Source organism: Mesocricetus auratus, unplaced genomic scaffold, assembly GCF_017639785.1.
Source record: "Mesocricetus auratus isolate SY011 unplaced genomic scaffold, BCM_Maur_2.0 Super-Scaffold_100004, whole genome shotgun sequence".
Classification (NCBI taxonomy): Eukaryota; Metazoa; Chordata; class Mammalia; order Rodentia; family Cricetidae; genus Mesocricetus; species Mesocricetus auratus.
This window is the reverse complement of record NW_024429189.1, coordinates 38,027,928-38,049,785: the sequence shown is the minus strand read 5'-3', so window position 1 is coordinate 38,049,785 and position 21,858 is coordinate 38,027,928. Positions and strand designations below refer to the sequence as shown.

At 41.4% G+C, this 21,858-nt stretch overlaps 1 protein-coding gene across 1 annotated transcript in view; it reads left to right on the top strand.

Moving 5' to 3' along the window:
- The window catches only part of Lrp2 (LDL receptor related protein 2), a 144,535-nt gene that overhangs the window by 73,760 nt on the left and 48,917 nt on the right, over window positions 1-21,858 (top strand). Inside the window, exons 27-43 of the mRNA XM_040745510.1 lie at window positions 165-376; window positions 1,129-1,313; window positions 1,850-2,078; window positions 2,745-2,922; window positions 4,252-4,380; window positions 6,773-6,939; window positions 7,415-7,558; window positions 10,428-10,537; window positions 11,065-11,242; window positions 12,372-12,585; window positions 13,563-13,802; window positions 15,016-15,204; window positions 18,134-19,054; window positions 19,182-19,347; window positions 19,644-19,802; window positions 20,595-20,884; window positions 21,395-21,598. Coding sequence (XP_040601444.1) covers window positions 165-376; window positions 1,129-1,313; window positions 1,850-2,078; window positions 2,745-2,922; window positions 4,252-4,380; window positions 6,773-6,939; window positions 7,415-7,558; window positions 10,428-10,537; window positions 11,065-11,242; window positions 12,372-12,585; window positions 13,563-13,802; window positions 15,016-15,204; window positions 18,134-19,054; window positions 19,182-19,347; window positions 19,644-19,802; window positions 20,595-20,884; window positions 21,395-21,598 — 3,915 coding nt within the window. The remainder of the gene's footprint in view (window positions 1-164; window positions 377-1,128; window positions 1,314-1,849; window positions 2,079-2,744; window positions 2,923-4,251; window positions 4,381-6,772; window positions 6,940-7,414; window positions 7,559-10,427; window positions 10,538-11,064; window positions 11,243-12,371; window positions 12,586-13,562; window positions 13,803-15,015; window positions 15,205-18,133; window positions 19,055-19,181; window positions 19,348-19,643; window positions 19,803-20,594; window positions 20,885-21,394; window positions 21,599-21,858) is intronic.

Sequence of the window (21,858 nt, the reverse complement as noted above, 5' to 3'; positions counted from 1 at the left end):
TATGGCTGCAGAGGTTAAGAATGAAAGGATTACTTCTTGCGTCTTACTCCCCCGTTTCTCTAGTTTGGTATCACCCACTGGATGTTGAAGATACCCTTTAATTGTATCTAATGTGTTTTCCTTTCAGTTTATTGACAGTTTCTTTTTTTCCTTTTCCTGCACAGCATCTGAAAGTCTGTTGTTGGCTATAGCTAGTCATGACAAAATCATTGTGGACAATATCACTGCCCACATGCACAGCATCTATTCACTGGTCCAGGATGTCTCTTTCGTGGTTGCTCTTGATTTTGATTCAGTCACTGGTCGTGTCTTTTGGTCTGACTTACAGCAGGGCAAAACCTGGAGTATCTTTCAAAATGGAACAGACCAGAGAGTTGTAAGTGCTCTTCTATAGCCCTTCTATGTTTATCTTTGCTCCTCACCAAGGGAAGGTCCTACCCTCCCTTGTTCCAGGAAGCACATCATATGTAAGAGGTGTGGATGTTCTTAAGTTCAGTGCTGTGGGTCTGCTCTTCAAGTCTCTCGATGATTCTATGCCCTGTGATGCAGATCCCATGGGAATATCTCATAAAAGCAGAGGAAAGTATGAGAGAGTAAAGGAGTTGCTTCACTGAGCTTTAATTGAGTTAAACTTTTCAACCCATCTCCCTCAGTTTGTCTGATTAATTATTTTTTTTATTTATGCACCTGAGTTTATGTCTTGTGTGTGGTTGCAAGTAGAGGCCAGAAGATGATATCTGGTCCCCAGTTGTGAGCTGCCACGTGGGTGCTGAGAACCAAGTCCTCTGCCAAAGCAGGAAGTTCTCTTAATCATTGAACTACCTCTTCAACCTCCTGAGTTTGTTTGTTGATTCCTGACAGTCACAATTTCTTTAGTGAACTCTCTAAGTGTTCACACATTTGTAGAGCTCTTAGTAAGTGCAGAAACCTTTAAAATAAAAATGAATCCACTCACTTATACAGCTATCTCTCATTATTTAAGGCTGTGAATGCTTATACTTATCCCTGAAAACACTACTGTTGGCTCACTGGTTAGTTACACTGTGAGACTTATTCTAGATTTTCATGTGTCTATGTTTGCCTCCATTTATTCTAATATCCACCACTTTTTTCTTTTTTTTTCTGTAGATACACGATAGTGGCCTCTCTGTGACAGAAACGGTTGCGGTAGATTGGATAGGTCGCAATCTTTACTGGACAGACTATGCTCTGGAAACCATAGAAGTTTCTAAAATTGATGGAAGCCACAGGACAGTGCTGATTAGCAAAAATGTCTCAAATCCCAGGGGGCTAGCGTTAGATCCAAGAATGGGGTAAGAAAGACACTTAATAGTTTAGCCATAAACTATTTAGTACTAAATTAAATTAAGGCATGCAGTAATGTCCCATTTAGCTGTGATTTTGATACAACAAACTTTTAGTTTCTGCTTAAAGTTCATGTTCATTTCTAGAGAGTCCTTAGGTGTAAGAAGAAGAAAGAAGAGGAAGAAAATTCTCTCATGTATTTCAGAAGTTTTGAAAATCTCTCGTAGATTTTATGTAGACTCTGTAAGTTACAGAATTTTCTATAAAATGATGAATTAGTTTATGTTCAATATGATGCTGATTTCCCAGACAGTGAGAGTTATTATATATCAGTGAAGTTTATAGTGAATCTCTGAAGATGGAGAAATAAATTCACTAATTCACCAGGCCATTTCCCTGCCATAATGTACTACATGCTTTATGTACATTATAAAAATACCTAGATGGCCTGTGGTTGTATTATGATCAGAGTCATGACCCATGTGTTGTATTATGTTAAGAGAAAGTTATATTTCCTGTAAATATATGTTCTCTCTTTTCACAGTAACCATCTAATGTTCTGGTCTGACTGGGGCCGTCACCCTCGAATTGAGAGAGCCAGCATGGATGGCACCATGCGCACAGTCATTGTCCAGGAAAAGATCTACTGGCCCTGTGGCTTAAGTATTGACTACCCCAACCGACTTATCTACTTCATGGATGCCTATCTTGATTACATTGAATTTTGTGATTACGATGGGTACAATCGAAGACAGGTCATTGCTAGTGATTTGGTAAGTTTGTAATAAATAAATTTAAACTATGGTAGAAATCACTATCAAGACAACTGAGAACAAATATGCATAATGCGAATAAATCATATCAGGGAAAAACAGTGGTACAGTATAATCCATCTTCTGTTCCTAACAAGAAAATTAATATGTTTATCTTAGTCATAGATTGTACCATGTCCAGGGTAAGATTAATAGCCAATGTGACTTAAGTGGTAGTGTAGTGTAGACTAGTGTAGATGCTAGTCTTTTGCTTATATATCTTTAAAATCATGGTTTAATAAAAAGTAAGAAACTAGACTCATTTCTCAATGAAACAAGAGCCTGTTATGTGACTGCCTTTAATATGCTTTTATTCAATGAATTCTGTTTATGTTTTACAAGTTGATCAATGCAGAAAAATATGTAGATTACCAAAGAGCTGTCACAGTTTAGTGGCCCTGACTTGAAGTCCCACTGAGGAGACTTTCTACTGTTGGGTAATATATGCCAACAATATAACAGATCCGAGTGGCAGAAATAGCCCTGGAATAATTTTAAAAATGAATATCCAGTGCCATTCCTAGCTAGACACTGGTGTCATCAGTACTGAAGTGCTGAGGACGTCTCCTTGACCAGACATCCCTTTCTATTTCTGGCTGAGGTCTCACTGTTTGGTTCTGCTTCCAGGTTCTCCACCATCCTCACGCTCTGACTCTGTTTGAAGACTCTGTGTACTGGACTGACCGTGGTACTCGTCAGGTTATGCAGGCCAACAAGTGGCATGGGGGGAACCAGTCAATTGTAATGTATAGTGTTCACCAGCCTCTTGGGATTGTTGCCATTCATCCTTCAAGGCAACCCTCTTGTAAGTGATGACACATACACAGCCTGTCTGGGAATAGCATGGCCATTACTTCTTCTGGACATATTAAGTGCATGGGCAATTCAGTTTCTCTTCACTGATGGCAGTTCTCCATGCTTTTCCTTGGCCTCTGCATCATTCTTGCTGTTATTTGCTACTGGAAAAGTAGTCCTTTGTAGGCGACAGCAGCATATCCTCATAACGTCATTTTATTCAGCTACTTCCTTTGTGATCTTGCTAATTGTTCAGACTCATTATGATACCATCTCCTTGTAGGTGTTCTGCTGTGGCCACCCCATGTCACCTTCATGCATGGGGTGTGGGTGGACAGAGCATGTAAAGATTTGACCTTGGTGGGAGGGACAACACTTAATTTTCCCATACTCTTCTCTCCTTAAATCTCTCCAGTGGTGTCCCACACTCAGAGTCGGGCCCTGTTTCTTCAGTGGCTTACATTCACCATGCTGGACTACTCCGTGGTCTAGTGGCACGCCAGGCGAGTTCTCAGCTTTGAACTTTTGTACTTCTTCGTTCTGTCTTGAACATCTGTCTTCTATTTCTGTCCCTTGTGTCGCTTAGTGGCACTTTCTCAGAAGCTGTTCTTAACCATCCTACCTGAGATAACTGTCCTCTCGCCACATTCTTACATCTTATCCTCACATTCTAAATTACCACCCACAAACATGAATTAATAGGTGTGTGTGTGTGTGTGTGTGTGTGTGTGTTTTGAGACAGTGTTTCTCTGTATTGCTTTGGAGCCTGTCCTGGAACTCACTCTGTACACCAGGTTGGCCTCAAACTCACAGAGATTCACCTGCCTCTATCTCCTGAGTGCTGGGATTAAAGGCGTGTGCCATCACCACCTGGCAATAGGTGTGTTTTCTTTCTATAATTTATACTCCATGTTTACCCTCAGTGTCTTTGGGACCTCTTAGATGCTCAATATTTTTTTGTGTATGAAGAAAAGAATAGATTAATTATTGAGCATACCATATGTAGAAGAAACAGGATTAAGAAACACTCTGTGAGACCAGAAAACTGGCACAGCATAGGTGGAAAAATTGAACTTGGGTAGATGTATAACATGCTTTCATTTTCATGCAACTAGATTGTTTTTAGGGCTGACAAGGAGACATTATATTCATATTATGGGTTCTAGATAGTTCAGTGACTGGTTATAACTTGGCTATGGACCTTGCTGAAAGCCATTACTTCCTGTAGTGCCTCTGCAAGCATTCACCTTTGCAACACTGGGAGCTCTGGGGAGGACCGTGACCCTGAGCACTGTAGTGCAGGCAAATTCCGTTCACACATGCATTCTTTCTTCCACAGCCCCAAATCCGTGTGCCCTTGCTTCCTGCAGTCACCTTTGCCTGCTTTCTGCACAGGCTACTAGACAGTATTCTTGTGCTTGTCCTTCAGGATGGAACCTCTCTGACGACTCCATCAGCTGCGTGAGAGGTAAGCATGCTGAGATGAGCAAGTCTATCATAGTGGGTGCTGGCCTGTGAGACCCTCAACCCAGCTCTAACTGAAACTGAGAGCGGTATTCCCCATTATGTTCAGTGGGTATCCTGTGGGCTTATTCGGTTGAACATCTCTACTGTTACCTGTGCGTATGGTTGAACAACCTTCAACCTTGTGTTTCTTATACTTGACTTTTCTGATAAAGGAGTGAGTTTTCAAATTCTGTATAAATCCTTGTGTACAGTCTGCACATTTTCAGGTCCACTGTTTCATTTGTTCTGTTAGCAAATTGTCAATGGTGAGTGATCTGTCCTGTGTCTTATGACTCCAACTTAAGAATTGTTAATATTATTATCTGATCCTTCAGAAGTAAGTGCTATCTCTGAGAAATATTACAAGTGGCTATTTGAGCAACTTAATCTTGGTGATCTTAGTGGGTTGATTGAAGGGTATGTGGAGTATTATGTCAAGTGCTCTGGAGAGAGCAAAAGGAAAGAGAAATGATTTCTCCAAGAGTGTGTACATACATGCATATATATCTTAAAACCATCCTCCATTGCTCAGAAATTTAAAAAGTTACTCTGAATATGTTCATTTCTCACTGAAGAGTGAATGTGTTTTGAAACTGATACAAATTGCTAGTGATAAGTTGAAACTAAACTGTTAGTTATACTTAATTTTTTTATTTTGGTTTTTCCAGACAGGGTTTCTCTGTATTGTTTTGGAGGCTCTCCTGGAACTCACTCTGCAGACCAGGCTGGCCTCAAACTCACGGAGATTCACCTGCCTCTGCCTTCTGAGTGCTGGGATTAAAGGCGTTGTGCCACTAACACCGGAATATACTTAATTTTTAAATTAAAGTTCAAATCTATAGGGAAACCGGGCTTTCAAGTGGAAAATACATGATAGATTCAGGTCATTTATAGTGTTTACAGGTTACAATGTTTGCAGATGAGGTCTTGATAGTGAAGCCTCAACCAGATATGTGACATCATGTGCTTATACTTCCAAGATGAAAGGTTTTAATTATTGGCAATACTTACAAAGGGATTGGCATTTGCTACTTTCCTTCAGAGATTTATTAATTACTAATCCTTGTTGACACTGTTTAATTCAGTGTGCCCTTGAGTCTTTCAGAGAAGATTAATCTGGGCATAGATACTTTAGATAGAAAGCATTCCTTCACCAGACAAAGACTGTCCGCTGTTCACTGGGCACTATCTGGTGGCGACTCCAGATATTACCACTTGTCAGTTTACAAATAAATTCCACTCGTACTTTTTCCATGGATTGGCTTTAGAAGTAGTCTCTAGTATCCCCCATTTGTTTCTGACATGTAACCTGCCTGCCAATATATGACCACTAAGAAAAGACACATCCACCCCCCTCCAATAAGTTTACAATGACCTGCAGATAAACATTTTGCTTGATTTAGGTGCCCTCAGTGGTGTTCACTAAGCCCTTGGAATGGCCATGGCAGTGCTTCTCTGATACTGTACATGAAACACAAATGGTTTATGTGTTTGGAGTTGGGGAGGGGCGGTGGGGGACATGCTTGCCTGTATGGGGCACTGCAAAAGCCAACCAAGAAAGCATCAGTTATTAGTGGACAGGGAATTAGGGAGTTTCCTGGTTGTTTCTTTTTCACAGTTTTACCTTATTGTGGGTGACTTGTGTGCCTATGCACATGGGAGCATGCACATGCCACTGTGTGTGCAGACATCAGAGCCCCGCTCTCAGGAGTCACTGTCTGCTTCCACCGAGCGTTGTCAGGCTTGTGTGAGCTATCCCACTTGACTCACTTTTTCTAATTTTGTAGTGTAAACTTACAGGGATGCACTTTCTTACATTTATTTAGGAAATATACTTCCCAAAATGACCAAACCAAGTAGGCAGACTCTAGTGGGACACAAATAGGTTTCTGACTCAGGAGTAGAAAATGCAGGTATCACTAGACATTGGGGAACCACACACACACACACCATGGTCTCCTGAAAGCAAGGCAACTTCATGACTTTTCTACTTCTCCATCCCCCAATCAAGCGCTAGAGATACAATGGTGAGAAAATTAAACACAGTAGTAATTGTGCTACTTTGTTAGTTAGACGGAAGGCGTACATTAACTAAATGATGTCTGAAAAGCATGAGGCAAGTTGCTATTCACCAAGTTATGTTTCACCTCTCCACCTGTCAAGGTCACGTATTGTAAAGGTTATATACTGGTAGAGAGAGAAGATAGTTTATTAGTGTGAGTAAGGAGAAACTGGGCTGTACTCTCAGGCGATCCTACACAGAGTTGAGGGCCCCTGTGGGAGGCCTGTGGTTACTCATGACACATCTTTTGTAGTTAATGCTGCAGTGCTTGTGATAATGTTGTTTTTTATAGGTGAGCAACCTTTCTTGATGTCGGTAAGAAGCAACATAATTTTTGGAGTCCCCCTTGATCCTGAGGTGAAGAGCAACGATGCTATGGTTCCCATCGCAGGGATACAGAATGGCTTTGATGTTGAATTTGATGACTCAGAGCAATTCATCTACTGGGTTGAGAACCCGGTAAGTTTTGGAAACATTCAATGTATAAAGACAAAATTCCCTCATGGAATTCCAGGAAGGCGTTTGATGGAACTTCTGGGGGTTAGAACCTTTGCTTCTAGGGGGCAAATGTTTCTCTAGCACCCTTTAGCTCAAGACTATTTTCTTTTTTCTTCTTTTGCTTCCTTCGTGGAAGCAACCTGACTCTGGTGAAAGGCACAGGAGGAAGAAATGAGGCTGAAGAGGGCTCTGTGATTGACATTGTCCTTTTCATTGACCTCTGGGTCACTTTAGAACGAGCTTTTAGTTTTGATTTTTAAGTCTGTATGGCGAGCTTTTCTTCCCTGGAAGGGCAGGTACTCAACTTTGCATTCTTTTCCCCACAAGTGAGGAGCATCAGGGAATCAGTGGCAGATGGCAATGACCGTAGTGGGGAGGGCTTCTGCATAGGGGCTGCACCCCTGCCTCAACTCACCTCCCTTGTCTTTCTTCTCAGGGTGAAATTCACAGAGTGAAGACCGATGGCAGCAACAGGACAGTGTTTGCTCCTCTATCTCTGATGGGGTCTTCTTATGGCCTGGCCTTAGACTGGGTATCAAGAAACCTTTATTATACCACTTCTGCAAGTCGGTCCATTGAGGTAATGCTTCTAGTATAATATAGCTACAAACATTGCTTTTAGATTAATGTAGAATATAATCTCAGGCACGGTGGCTCAGTCCTTTAATTCCAGTACCTGGGAGGCTTGCGTAGGTGAATTGTTATGATTTCAAAGTCAGTTTGGGCTACAAAGTGAGGTGTCGTTGTTTCAAGACCAGAGCCAAAAAATACAACTAAAAACATCTACAAAACAGCAAAAACTACTACAAAATATACCGGCAACTCCACAGGAAATAAAAACCATCTTACAAAAATAATAGAAAATTCTATTCTGTTTCCTACAAACTGTCAGTTTTACCATGCCCATATAAAGGATATTGCTTAATTTACAACATTCCAAGAAAGCTAATTAAAATCATAGAAGAAATACTTTGTCAGCTGTCAACCAAGTTTATAGCTACCTCTGTTCTCAGATAAGAATCACATTATGGCTCCAACGTAGTTTTCCTGAGAGTGAAAGACAAAATAGAAACTTGATTCTAATTTCTCTCCTCTTTGAGATAAGTACTCTTTATATCTCAGTCCCCAGAAGACATTCTAGATGCAGGGTAGACTTGACCTCACATGAATTAAGTCCATGCCTCCAGTATTGGTTTTCTCCATTCTGGGACAAGGACAAGTATGCTAATTTTGAAAGTGAGTCCCTATCGAGAAAGAAGGGGTTTGAGAGGGGTGGTCAGTAGACCTCAGAGTTGACATCTAGCTGGTCAATTGATTGCTCTTCGGTTTGTTGGGTGAGAGTCATGTTGGTAATGAGGGAGATGCATAGCTGTTTGGTAAAGTCCACAATTTATTAGTGACTCACAGTGAGTGACAAATTTTTGCAATATACACAAATGCCAAACTGTGGAATGTCTCAAAGCAAATAGAATCAACTGCTATGAAGGAATCCTGAGGGCAGAGAAATGACTGGAATGGTTATGCTGAGAATAAGTGCCAGAAACCAAGACCTACCTAATCCCATTTGACAGTGGTAAAAAGTAATTTTCATAATCTGAGGCTCATAAAAACATGTCACGCTGCTGAGAATCCTGAGGCCCTCAGAGAAAAGTGGTGATGAGTGCACTCTCTTTTGGTGTCTTGGTTGACTGCTTTAAATTTTCCAAAGGTATCATCTATAGGTCTCCAGCAGCAATGGGTGAAATACTTAGCCTGTTGGGAAGCCCCTGAGTGAGCATACATGTGTATCAAGTGACAAACTCACTTGAACTGCAGAAATATAGTTTGTCATTGAGTCTCCAGTACAGTATGATACAGTGGGGAGAATCCAATTCAGCATCTAATTCAGCCTGGCTTGTGTCTGTGTTACTTGTGTATTTTATTCATTCAACAGATCTTAGTAAATGGTTTCTATGCATCAGTAGTCTGATTGGTATTGGATATTAAAAAAGATGAGCAAAACATTTTTCCTTTTAAGTAGCTCACACACAAACCAATAATTTTGCTAATATTAGTAAATATGAAGTGTTATATGGGGGGAGGAGCAGTTGAAAGCTTATTAGTGGTTATTTGAGCTGAGGCTTCAAGGATAACCAATGTCTACTTCTAGTATGGAAAAGGCAGAGGGATAAAAACCCTGAAATAAAAACCAAGCCAAAACCAAATACATATCATTAATGGAGACAACAATATTAACCTCCACTCATGAACTGCTTGACCTTTAACAAAGGACTTAACCTTTCTAACCCTCTTAGGAAACAGGGTATAAATTATCACTGTATTGAAAATTGGAGATGAAAAATCCAAGGGTTTGTATTGGTTACCTCCTTCCTGATGAAAGCAAAGAGGATAGATACAATAATGCTTACTTATCTGTACTGTTCCTGCATGGGGAGCCACACTTCATTCCATGTTGAAAATAGGTGATGCTGAGGAACCTGCTTTCCACTAGGGGTAGCTGTGTGCTTATTCCTTGAATAAATGTGTAGCTTAAAAAATGAAGCCTGCAGGTGGCTGTGTGAGAGAACTTGAGGTAGAATAGAAGTCAAGAAGGAACTCAATGTGACCCAAGGAAATCCTTAGGCCCAGCAAAGGTAGGGTACTGTAATAGAAAAGGGCAACTTGAAATGAAAAAAATTATTGTAGTTCAAGCAGGAATTAGAAATGCCAGACAAAGCACAGAATGAGGGAAAAAGGTAGCGTGTGTGTGTGTGTGTGTGTGTGTGTGTGTGTGTGTGTGCACGTGCACGCGAGTGACTTGAGAGAGGGAGACAAAGGTAAACACTAACACAGACATAAGGAATCTATTTGCATCCAATAGCAATTTTACAGGAAAACCTTAAATGTATAGCAACAGGCAGTGATTTAGTATGTTTAGTCATCACTTGGGAAGTGTTTTGCCTGCATATATGTCACTACAACCCACTGAAGCAATGCCCATGGAGGCCTTATGATGTTGGATTTCCTGAAACTGGAATTAGAGGCACTTGTGAACCAAATGTAGGTGCTGGGAAGTTAGAGCAGGGTCCTCTGGAAGAGCAGCCAGTGCTCTTAAATGCTAGGCCATCTCTCCAGCCCCGATTGTGTTTCGTAGGAGAAAGAAGTGGAAATCTGTAAGCACAATTAGATAGAGGTTATGGGTATTCCATGCCATCATTGGCCATGATGTCTTTGTTTCCAAGAAAGAAATTCAGTTCTTTTTTTTTTTTTTTTTTTTTTTTTTTGGTTTTTCGAGACAGGGTTTCTCTGTATTGTCTTGGAGGCTGTCCTGGAACTTGCTTGGTAGACCAGGCTGGCCTCAAACTCACAGAGATCCATCTGCCTCTGCCTCCCAAGTGCTGGGATTAAAGGTGTGCGCCACCAACGCCTGGCTAAGAAATTCAGTTCTAATACATGATTTTGCACTGTAGGTGGTGACACTCCAGGGAGATACACGGTATGGAAAAACACTGATTACCAATGATGGCACCCCTCTTGGTGTTGGCTTCCCAATGGGCATTGCTGTTGATCCTGCACGTGGGTGAGTGATACCAAGTGGCGGGCATGTTCTGTCTGCACCACCCTTATCAAGGCCCTGGTCTGAAGTGTCCTGTTAACATTTCAAACTGTAGCATATGTGTCATTTGAACAAGATGGACCCTAGTGAGGGAGAACGGTGACTCGAAATTATGTTGAATGTGAAGGCTGTAATCTCTTTCTTCCTTTAAGCTCAAGTGAAGAAGAGTACTTTAATGGTCCATACACAAGAATGTTAGTAATTAACCATGATACAAGCCTGGACAGTACATTCCGACTGAGTAGGTAGAAAATTTTACCATTCTGTTTTCAGCACTATTTAAGTCTTCAATACTGTTCAAAAATGGCGTGTAGCACTCAGATAACAGAACTCTAGAGACTGACATATACGCAAGCAAAGCACTTCCCAAGTGACGAGTAAACATCAAAAAGTCACTGCCTGTTGCAATACATTTAAAGTTTTTCTGTAAAACTTTATTGCCCTTACCTATTTTCTGTTTCATGAAACCACAATGCTTTTTGTGGTTGTAGGAAACTGTATTGGTCAGACCAGGGGACGAACAGTGGGGTTCCGGCCAAGATCGCAAGTGCTAACATGGATGGAACGTCTTTAAAAATTCTCTTCACTGGGAACCTGGACCATCTGGAGGTCGTCACCCTGGATATCCAGGAGCAGAAGCTCTACTGGGCGGTCACCAGCAGAGGCGTGGTATGAGCAACTTTAGTTTCCACTCCCTGTTCACACTACTGTGTGATTCTGAATGTGTTGGGTTAGTTGGTAACCTGAATCACAATGCTCTGTTTACTCTAGCATGTGTAACAACATTCCCTCCAGAATGGTGGTTATTATATTTCCTATCAACCTTAGGCTTCATTCGGGAAAAGTCATTACCACTTGTCATTTCTTTCTTGTCCCTTCAGAGACATGGATTTAACATTCTTAGTGATGTCATGCTTTTCTTTGAAAAGACTCTAGGTTCTCCCATTGCAGAGTAGACACACACACACACACATACACACCCACACACACACACACGAGACTAAGCAAGCACTCAGCTCAGCAGTTGAAGACATGGTTAGTACACATGGGAAATTTCCTCTACAGATTATTTTAAACCCTTATATGGAACCCTTTATACTCTGCAATAAGTGCACTATAAGATTCTATTGACCCGTGACCATTGCTGCTAGGCTTATGATGCTTGCCCAGTGCTGGTTTGCAGAAGCAGCTTCAGGTCTTCAGCGGAGCCTTCTCAGCTTCTCTGCTCTAGTCACTAGCAGCCTGGAGGCTCATGAGTTCTTTCTTCTAGGTTTTTGGAATTTCTGTCATTTGTGGCATATAACCTAGGTTCCCTTGTCTGGGAGGTAGCGGGCAATCCAGATCTCACTGTCTCTGTCGGCAGTGGTCATCTGGGCTGCTGGTGCAAAAGAAAGCACAAAGAGACAGGATTTTGAACCTAAGTTAAACAGCTACACCCCCACACTCCCCAGAAGCAGTCTACATCATAGCACCACGCTTGGCTCCCATCCAGTAGGGTTGGCCTGTAATTCTGGGGAACATGTCTCCTATTCTGGTTATAAGGAAGTTGTGGGTGTAGATGTTACAGTCAGTGTCTGTCGGCCACTGCATGATAGTTCCTGCTCAGACGTTTCTATGTATTCTTAAGCAACATGTGAGTTACTGAGTGCCTGTTCATCATACTTGTGAGGACCTATTCCGTAACATAGGTATGAGAATTCTGTAGAAAGGAGACATGCAAGAGAATGTTAATTTGAACATGGGTTTCATATTTCACTCAGTATGAACTAGGGAAATAACAGGAATTCTGATCCTTCAGATCGAAAGAGGAAACGTGGATGGTACGGAGCGGATGATCCTGGTGCACCACCTGGCCCACCCGTGGGGTCTTACGCTCCACGGTCCCTTCCTTTATTATTCTGATGAACAGTACGAGGTCATTGAAAGAGTCGACAAGTCCTCCGGGAGTAACAAAGTAGTCTTGAGAGATAATATTCCAAACTTGAGGGGTCTTCGGGTTTATCACCGACGCAGTGAGTACTTGTTATACATACATCTATATATATACACACACACACACACATTTATATAGTTCCTGCTACACATACATGTCTATTTACTCACACTAGAAGCCCGTGTCCACATGTAGTTCCTGGTGCATGCACGTGTATGCAAAATTACTGGGAACATTTGACAGTTAAGTGCCAGTGACTAATCTGTCATCTCAAAGGCCAGAATTAGTTTCAGAATAAATTTACTCCCCTTCTTTTCTCCTAACTTTTAAGTCTGGCTTTGCTTGTACTTTATAGCATTGACCAGCACAATACCTGTCTTTTATTGTCCATGTTTCTTGCTGTAATAGAGCCTCCATGAGGGCAGACACTTTCTGTTTTCTTTACTGCTCTATGCCTAAGAATTTGTTGGGTGAATTTTGGGACAGAATTTTTATTTCTTATTTTCCTTTACTTATCAAGACATTGTCTTCTTTTTTTTTTTTTTTTTTTTTTTGGTTTTACGAGACAGGGTTTCTCTGTATTGTTTTGGAGGCTGTCGGTCCAGCCCAGCCTCGAACTCACAAAGATCTGCCTGCCTCTGCCTCCCAAGTGCTGGGATTAAAGGCATGCACCACCACCGCCCGGCAAGACATTGTCTTACTATGAGAGCAAGATCATGAACTCACAGAAATATGCTGACCCCTACAGATTGGGTTTCTTTTTTATTTTTGACATTTTAATTTTTTAGTTTTTAGACTTTAATCAAAGAGTATCAACTATTCTGTCTGCTAACTATCATATTGTGTATGATTTAAAAAGTCTTTTCTATATCTTTATCTCATAGATCGAAAGGCAAGAGGACAAAAAGCAAACAAATTCTTGTCTGTCAGTATTGATATTAATCTGCTAATCTAGTTATTGTGCATTTATTATTTTTATAATATTTGGTTGACTCATTAAAAATGTGCTGGACTGCCAAGTGCATAAGGTTACAGACTAATTTTGAATTCTTTTAGATGCTGCTGACTCTTCCAATGGCTGTAGCAACAACCCAAATGGTTGCCAGCAGATCTGCCTGCCCACACCGGGTGGAATGTTCTCCTGTGCCTGTGCCAGTGGGTTCAAGCTCAGTTCTGATCATCGCTCCTGTTCTCCATATAATTCTTTCATTGTTGTTTCCAAGTTGTCTGCAATTAGAGGCTTTAGCTTGGAGTTATCTGATCATGCAGAGGCCATGGTGCCAGTGGCTGGCCAAGGTATGGGTACTCCTAATCAAGTAAAGTTTCCTCCAGCTGGTGCCAGCTCCAATGCAATTTTTAATCTCCAGTTCCTCAGAATCTTCTGGAGGGCTGTCAAACTCAGAGCTAGCCAGATCTTATCCTTGGAGTTTGCTCACTTAGAATTCTGGGTCGTGGCTGGAGAATCTGCATTCCTAATGGAGTCAGTTTTTGCTGGTTCATGAGAGATTTAGAGGGGTATAAATTATATCATGGAATTTCATGAAGTATCACAAAATGGGTGCTTAAGAAAACTGTTCTGTATTTCTGTTAATGAGGAGTAGGCAGAAGGTGTCCTATTGTTTATTAGTAAATGTTTGGTGAAGTGATGTAAAAGAATTCAATAGTAGTCCCCAGTAATCATATTTCTGTGTATTTTTTCTTTCTTGCATTTTTTGAGACAAAGTCTCAGTATGCGGCCCTGGTTGACGTGAAGCCCACTATATAGACCAGGCTAGCTTAGACTCACAGAGATGCACCTGTTTCTGCCTCCTGAGTTCTGGGATCTGACTCAGTTAGGGTTAGGTTATGATTATGTGAATATGCAAACAATAATTTGTCTCTTGATAAGTGTGGGGCAGTGTGTTTATGAGCACATGCAGAGTTTCCTAGCGCCATGAGGAACATGCAAGCATATTCAGAACACCAAGGGGTGGTGGAGTTTGTTAGAAGAGTGCTTGCTCAGTGAAGGGCCATGAATTTGCTCCCCAGCATTGCAAAACCAAACCAACAACAAGAAGGAAACACACTCAGGGGACTCAGACTTCTACTCCTATTAAATTTCATCAATTCGGTAGCTTTGACAAGAAAATAACAGCAGCAGTTGACCTGTGAGTGGAAATCTCACAAGTCCCTTCCCCTAGATGAGGAATTGTTGAAAGAATAAGAGTCAATCTTTCCAAGAGATGAGCTCCCTAACTGGTTATCCAGATTGAGTGGTCATTGCATGTGAGCAACACTCAGTGGACTCAGCAGCTCGTAGAGTACATGTATGTATACAAGTAATAATAATAATAATAATAATTAAAGAAAAAGAATGTAGAGAAATACAGTAACGGGGAGCAGGATATGATAATAGGGGATGAAATATAACGAAACACATTGGTTTGTATAAGAAATGCTAATAAAAGCGGAGGGGTGGGGAGATTTTAAAGTTCCAGTTCAGCTGGCTGATTTTTCTCAAATGTTCTAGGACGAAATGTTCTGCATGTGGATGTGGATGTTGCCTCAGGCTTTATTTACTGGTGTGATTTTAGCAACTCTGCGAGATTCTCTAATGGAATCCGCAGAATCAAACCTGATGGGTCTAATTTTACCAACATCGTTACCTACGGCATAGGAGCGAATGGAATCCGGGGTATAGCCGTGGACTGGGTAGCAGGTACGTGATCTGGAGCCTTTTGCTGTCATCACTGTCGTGTGAATTCGTTTTTCTACACAAACATATAAGATCGTTTAAGACTAGGCTGTGCACTCATTAAATGAAAGATGAGGTATTGTGGTTGACAGATAGTTAGAGATGAATCATTTAAGCAGGAATATATCAGATTGTCGTTTAGTGGTTTTTGCCCTAAGGTTGACAGCAAATTTCTAGATCAGAATTATCGAAGTTATGAAGAGGAAAGGCATTCACTTACTTTAAAGCCAGGCAATTGTAGTTGCAGATTCTTTTTTCTTTGGTTTTTGTGTTCTTTTTTAACATTACAATGTAATTACATAATTCCCTCTTCCCCTCCTTCCTCCAAACTCTGTCATGTACCCCTCCCTATTCTCTTTCAAATTCATGGCCTCTTTTGTCAATAATTGTAATTGTGTGCACATTCTTGCATCTTCTATATTCTTTTTAAACTGTTTAAATTGATTCTTTGTGGATGTCTCTATGCATCCTGATTCCATCATACTCCTGTCCCTTCCTATCTGCCCTCTGCTCTCACAACGAAACATAAAAACCAACAAGGAAGGAAGGAGGGAGGGAAGGAAGGAAGGAAGGAAGGAAGGGAAGAAGGAAGGAAGGAAGAAAGGAAGGAAGGAAGGGAGGAAGGAAGGAAGGAGGGAAGAAGGAAGGAAGGAAGAAAGGAAGGAAGGAAGGAGGGAAGGAAGGAAGGCAGCTGTGTGTCACACAGTAAGTATACCCTTCAGTCCACACATATTCACTTGCAAGTGTTCCTTGCAATGAGTTGTTGGTCTGCTTCAAGGTCTCTGGCTTCTACTGCGTGGTCCATTCTGGGCCCTCACCAGGACTCCACCTGCTTATCTTGCTGTTGCCCTAGAGATCCCGGAGCTTTGGATCTGCAGGTCCCGCCCCTTCACATGCTCCAGCAGCTCATAGATGAGGTGGCTTTTGGGGTTCTAGGTCTGGGGAGCGGGCTAGCTGGATTGGTGAGCCTGTCAGTTTCCATCATCATCACCACCAGGGTGAGCTCTCTAACGTTGCCCAGGCTAGCTCACTCAATATAGCAGGTGGCAATGAGCAGGGCCAGTTCCCCGTCTCACTGGTACCCCACCACCAGTGCCGGCTCTACTGTTTTACCCAGTGCAGGGTCTGCTTTCCTGTGTGCTGCATTTGGTGATGGACAGGGCCAGCTTTCCTACTCTCTTGTCCCTGAGTCCAGCTTTCCCACCTGCTGCAGGTGGTTAGGGGTAGAGGGAGAGGGTATCTTTCCCTCACCCATGCCACCAGATGGCATATGAGGGTGACAGGATCAGCTCTCCTATTCTCACACCTTCCAGCTGGATCACTTGTCCCCCCATCAACAGGGTCAGACCTACAGTGCTGCCCCACTTTCGGTGAGGGTATTTGCAGATTCTTAATTGCTTCCTGTATAAAAAAATCATAAGGTGTGTTTTTCTTAGTTATATTAACTTACTTAGGTTTGAATTACCACACATTCTTAACAGTGCTGAGGAATACAAACTTGGGAAATATATTTCTAATAGAAATGGATACCATTATACATTACTGATCTTGATATGTAGATATACCTTAAATGTAAACCTGAATTATAATAGTAAATATAGTCTCTAAGTTAGATAAGCTTTTCATGGATTTCTAGTTCCTGTTCCTAAGGGTACACTGTTTCTGACCTTGGGACTGAATAGGGTCAGCACAGTATGGCCAGTAGGACAGATGTACAAATGCCTTTGTACAGTTTTTTTTTTTTTTTTTTGGTTTTTACGAGACAGGGTTTCTCTGTATTGTTTCGGAGGCTATTGGTCCAGCCCGGCCTCGAACTCACAGAGATCCGCCTGCCTCTGCCTCCCGAGTGCTGGGATTAAAGGCGTGTGCCACCACCGCCCGGCCGCTTTTGTACAGTTTTACTGTGACAAACTTATGCCTGTTCATTTGGTGCTGTCAACAGTAGAGTTGAATACTTAGGAGAGAAACCATGTATTTTATCTGGGTGTATTGCCCTACGCCTGTAATCTGAAGGTAGGACTATGAAGAGTTGAAGGCATCCTTAGTTACATAGTGAGCCCAAGGCAAGACTGAGATACTGGAAACCTCATTTCAACACAAAAACAAACAAACAGCAATCAAAGCCTGAAATACTATCTGACACATTTGAGATGAGTACCCAGTATCACCAGCACCCGGTTTAAAACATGATCAGTTACATGTTTCACATTGCACTAATTTCTCTGGATATGTTTTGAGGCAGATTGAGGCACAATATGGGCACAGTGCAAATCATAGAATCAGTAATTTAGGATCTAGCACTCTCCACTCATTACACTGCATTCATTTTATAGTACTTCATATGGTTGGTATGTTATTCTAGAATTTATATTATACCTTACTACCAAAGGGAAGTGGATTTTGGATTTGACAGCTTTTAGAAAGTCAATGGATAGAAACATATAGTTAGGAAACCTTAGAAAAGGCTTTACATTGATCTTGTGTACAAAGAGATTGAGAAGGTGGGTAGCAATCTGACTTCTTTAGGGTATAGTATACATTATACCATGATAAAGTGCATTTAGAGTCTTTGATGTGTTAAAGAATGTGCTTTTAGTAGGAAGTGAGTTGTGATACTGCAATGCTGACTGTGAATTCTAATATGAGTGAGAAGGAAGCTGAGGATTTTGGAGAAAATAAAAATTTCTCTAAATTTTCAAAAAGTACTCTCTTTAATTCTCAGACGTAAATGTTTATATTTATAAACTTATGAATGAGATTTATTGTCTTGGAAAAGACAACATATACTGATCACACCTCAACCTTACATTATATGTTTGGAAATGGTATATCCTAATTTTTTTCTTCTTCTTGGTTTTCCATTCCATTAGCATCCTCTTTTTTTTTCCCATAGGAAACCTTTATTTCACCAATGCTTTTGTATCTGAAACACTGATAGAAGTGTTACGAATCAATACCACCTACCGCCGTGTTCTCCTCAAAGTCTCAGTGGATATGCCTAGGCATATCGTTGTTGACCCCAAGAGTAGATACCTCTTCTGGGCTGACTATGGGCAGAAACCAAAGATTGAACGCTCTTTTCTTGACTGTACCAATAGAACTGTACTTGTTTCTGAAGGCATTGTCACACCTCGGGGCTTAGCAATGGACCACAGCACTGGCTATATTTATTGGGTTGATGACTCCTTAGATATAATTGCCAGGATCCATCTTGATGGAGGAGAGTCTCAAGTGGTTCGTTATGGCAGTCGTTACCCAACTCCTTATGGCATCACCGTTTTTGGAGAGTCTATCATATGGGTTGATAGAAATTTGAAGAAAATCTTCCAGGCTAGTAAGGAACCAGGGAATACAGATCCACCCGAAGTGATAAGAGACAATATCAACCTGCTACGAGATGTGGCCATTTTTGATGAGCATGTCCAGACTCTCTCAGCAGCAGAGCTTAACAACAACCCTTGTTTGCAAAGTAACGGTGGCTGTTCCCACTTCTGCTTTGCTCTGCCTGAATTGTCTACCGCCAAGTGTGAATGTGCCTTTGGGACTTTGGAAAACGATGGCAAGAGCTGTGCTACCTCACGAGAAGATTTCCTCATCTATGCCTTGAACAATTCCTTGAGAAGCTTACATTTTGACCCTCAAGACCATAGCCCACCTTTCCAAGAAATAAATGTGGGAAGAACTGCCATTGCACTGGATTATGACCGGAGAAATAATAGGATCTTCTTCACACAGAAGCTAGACTCTTACAGTGGCCAGATTTCCTATGTAAGCCTGTATTCAGGGACAAGCTCTCCAATTGTCCTACTTTCAGGTACGTGCATACTATGTGGAGTTTACCTTGCTAATAGATATAAGGAAGTCAGCATAATAAATATTCTTAATGCACATTGAGATTCTAACATCTTCATGTATGTGTACCTTTACCTCTCTGTATCCAGATATAGGTATTATTGATGGGATTGCCTTTGACTGGATAAATAGAAGAATTTATTACAGTGACTATTCAAACCAGACTATCAATTCCGTGGCTGAAGATGGAGCTAATCGTGCTGTGATAGCCCATGTTTCCAAACCAAGAGCAATTGTATTAGATCCCTGTAGAGGGTATGCCACAGTCTTCTTGATTTATCTGTTTAATGGAGTGGGGAACCAGAAATTACTTTATGTGTGCATAGAGAATAATAATACTCTATGAGTTTACAGAGAAACAGCTTTAAGGGATTTTTATGTGGTCTGACTCAGTACATCCACTTTTAATGTAGCATGGAAAGGAATAGAATACTCTTTACTCACAAATTGATGGTTATTTGCAATTAGAGAATGTTGCCACAGTGAAAAGTGGAAAGGTCTTTAAAGGCTTCCTTGTTGTGAATTAATTTTGTCTTCTGCTTGATGACTAGGTACATGTATTGGACTGACTGGGGTACTAATGCCAAAATTGAGAGAGCCACACTGGCAGGAAACTTCCGGGTGCCCATTGTCAACACTAGCCTGGTCTGGCCCAACGGCCTCACTTTGGACCTTGAGACTGACCTTCTTTACTGGGCAGATGCTAGCCGGTAGGTGTCTCCCCTGGGTTGCTTAATGTGATGAGAATCTGATAAACCAGAGAGATATTGCCTAAATACAGAATTAAAGTTTTAGGAACTATTTTATGTTCTAGCTTTGTGGCTGTATGTACCCGAAGACACGTAAATCTGCACCCCTAAGTGTAACTGTAAAATTTCTGACTGACTATCGGCCTCAGATTTGAATATGTGTCTGTTGGTTTGGGCCCTCTTTTCAAACCAATCCTTTTTCTCTGGTGAACTTCTTTGGAAATTCTACTTTAAAACTTCCTTTTAAGCACTTGTAATGCAATTATGGGGTGCCTCCAAGTAAGCACATTGCATGCAGTCACCCGGATGGAAGAGTTCAAGGGGTTTGCTCATTACAGTTGTTTATCTACAAGATTATTCTTTTGCAGATTTTGGTCTTGTGATGGAAATCCCCCCCCCCCCATTTGAATCACATCAGTGATGTTTTGTGTTATTCTAAGTAAATTCCTCAAAATAATCAAGATGATTAAATTTTATTGCTGTGCTTCACTCCAGTCCCCATGCACTATGCGAATCTTTTCATGGACCACTCTAGCTTCTAATGCCAGCCTGGCTCTTCCTAGATGATATATGTAGGATGGAGTGTGATAAACAAATAGGACTTCCTATCGCCAAGAAGGAAACACAGGCCATGTACCATATATGTCTGCCCCCACTTGAATAGTCATTGGAGGCAGCATAAATAACTGCTAGGCCTAATCATTATGACTGTTTCTCTGCTTTGGCCATTGCTTTTCTTTTTCTTTGTTTCAGGCAGAAGATAGAGCGTAGTTCTCTCACAGGCACTAACCGCGAAGTCATCGTCAGTACTACCTTTAATGCCTTTGGCTTGACTGTCTACGGCCAGTACATTTACTGGACAGACTACTTCACCAAAAAAATCTACCGGGCCAACAAGTATGATGGATCAGATCTGATTGCAATGACCACTCGCTTGCCCGTCCAGCCTAGGGGTATTTCCACAGTTCTCAAGAACCAGCAGCAACAGTGCAGCAACCCTTGTGATCAGTTCAATGGAGGATGCAGCCATATCTGTGCACCAGGTAAAGGGCTGAGCAAGAGCATGAAAACTAGCACAGAGTGACAATGACAGCAACCATGTTGACGCTTGGTAAGGGCGCCAGCAAGCATATTATTTCCAAGAAGAAAACCAACTGAAACTCTTAGATGCAGGTTAATTGAGGGTTATATTTTGAGAGAATTGTGCTGTGGTTTTCTGTTCTGTTCCTCTTGGATTGGTTTTGTAAAGGCAGTTTAAGTGGAAGCTTGTTGGAGGGAAGGAGTAAGATGAAGGTTTTGACTTCTTGGCTTAAAAAGGAATTCCATTAATGTAGTTTTTCTGTTTAGGAGATATAGTTTATAGTTTCAGGGTTAAATATGAGGACAGTTTCATAGGAATATGAACTATTGTGTTATAGATGGGTAGCAGTTGTTTTTAATGGAAGAACAGCTCAGAATATAGTTGAAAGGTGGATGGTGTTTCATTTCTAAGATGTTGTAAGTGCCATTCTGGTACCTATGCTTATGCTTTGCTTCTCTCTGCCCTACCCCAGGTCCAAATGGAGCTGAGTGTCAGTGTCCACATGAAGGCAGCTGGTACCTGGCCAATGATAATAAGTACTGCGTTGCGGACACAGGTTCCCGTTGCAGCCGATCCCAGTTCACCTGCCTCAATGGGCGCTGCATCAATGAGGACTGGAAGTGTGACAATGACAATGACTGCGGTGATGGCAGCGATGAGCTGCAAACTCTCTGTGGTAAGCTGGACTAAGTGTTAGGAGTCAAGATATCATTGTGCAGCTGTTTAGCACAAAATCCTGCTGTGTTTAGTCACCTCTGCGTGTGTATTAGTAAAGCCATTAGACTGAAATCATGGCATTAATATTTGTAGTTTCTGAATAGACTGGAAATAATATTACCCAGACTCAAAGTCTATAAAAACTGAGTGGTCACCGGGGATCTTGTAAGAGAGCAGGCTGTGGGGCATGACAACATGGCACTAAGGTCACCGCTGTCA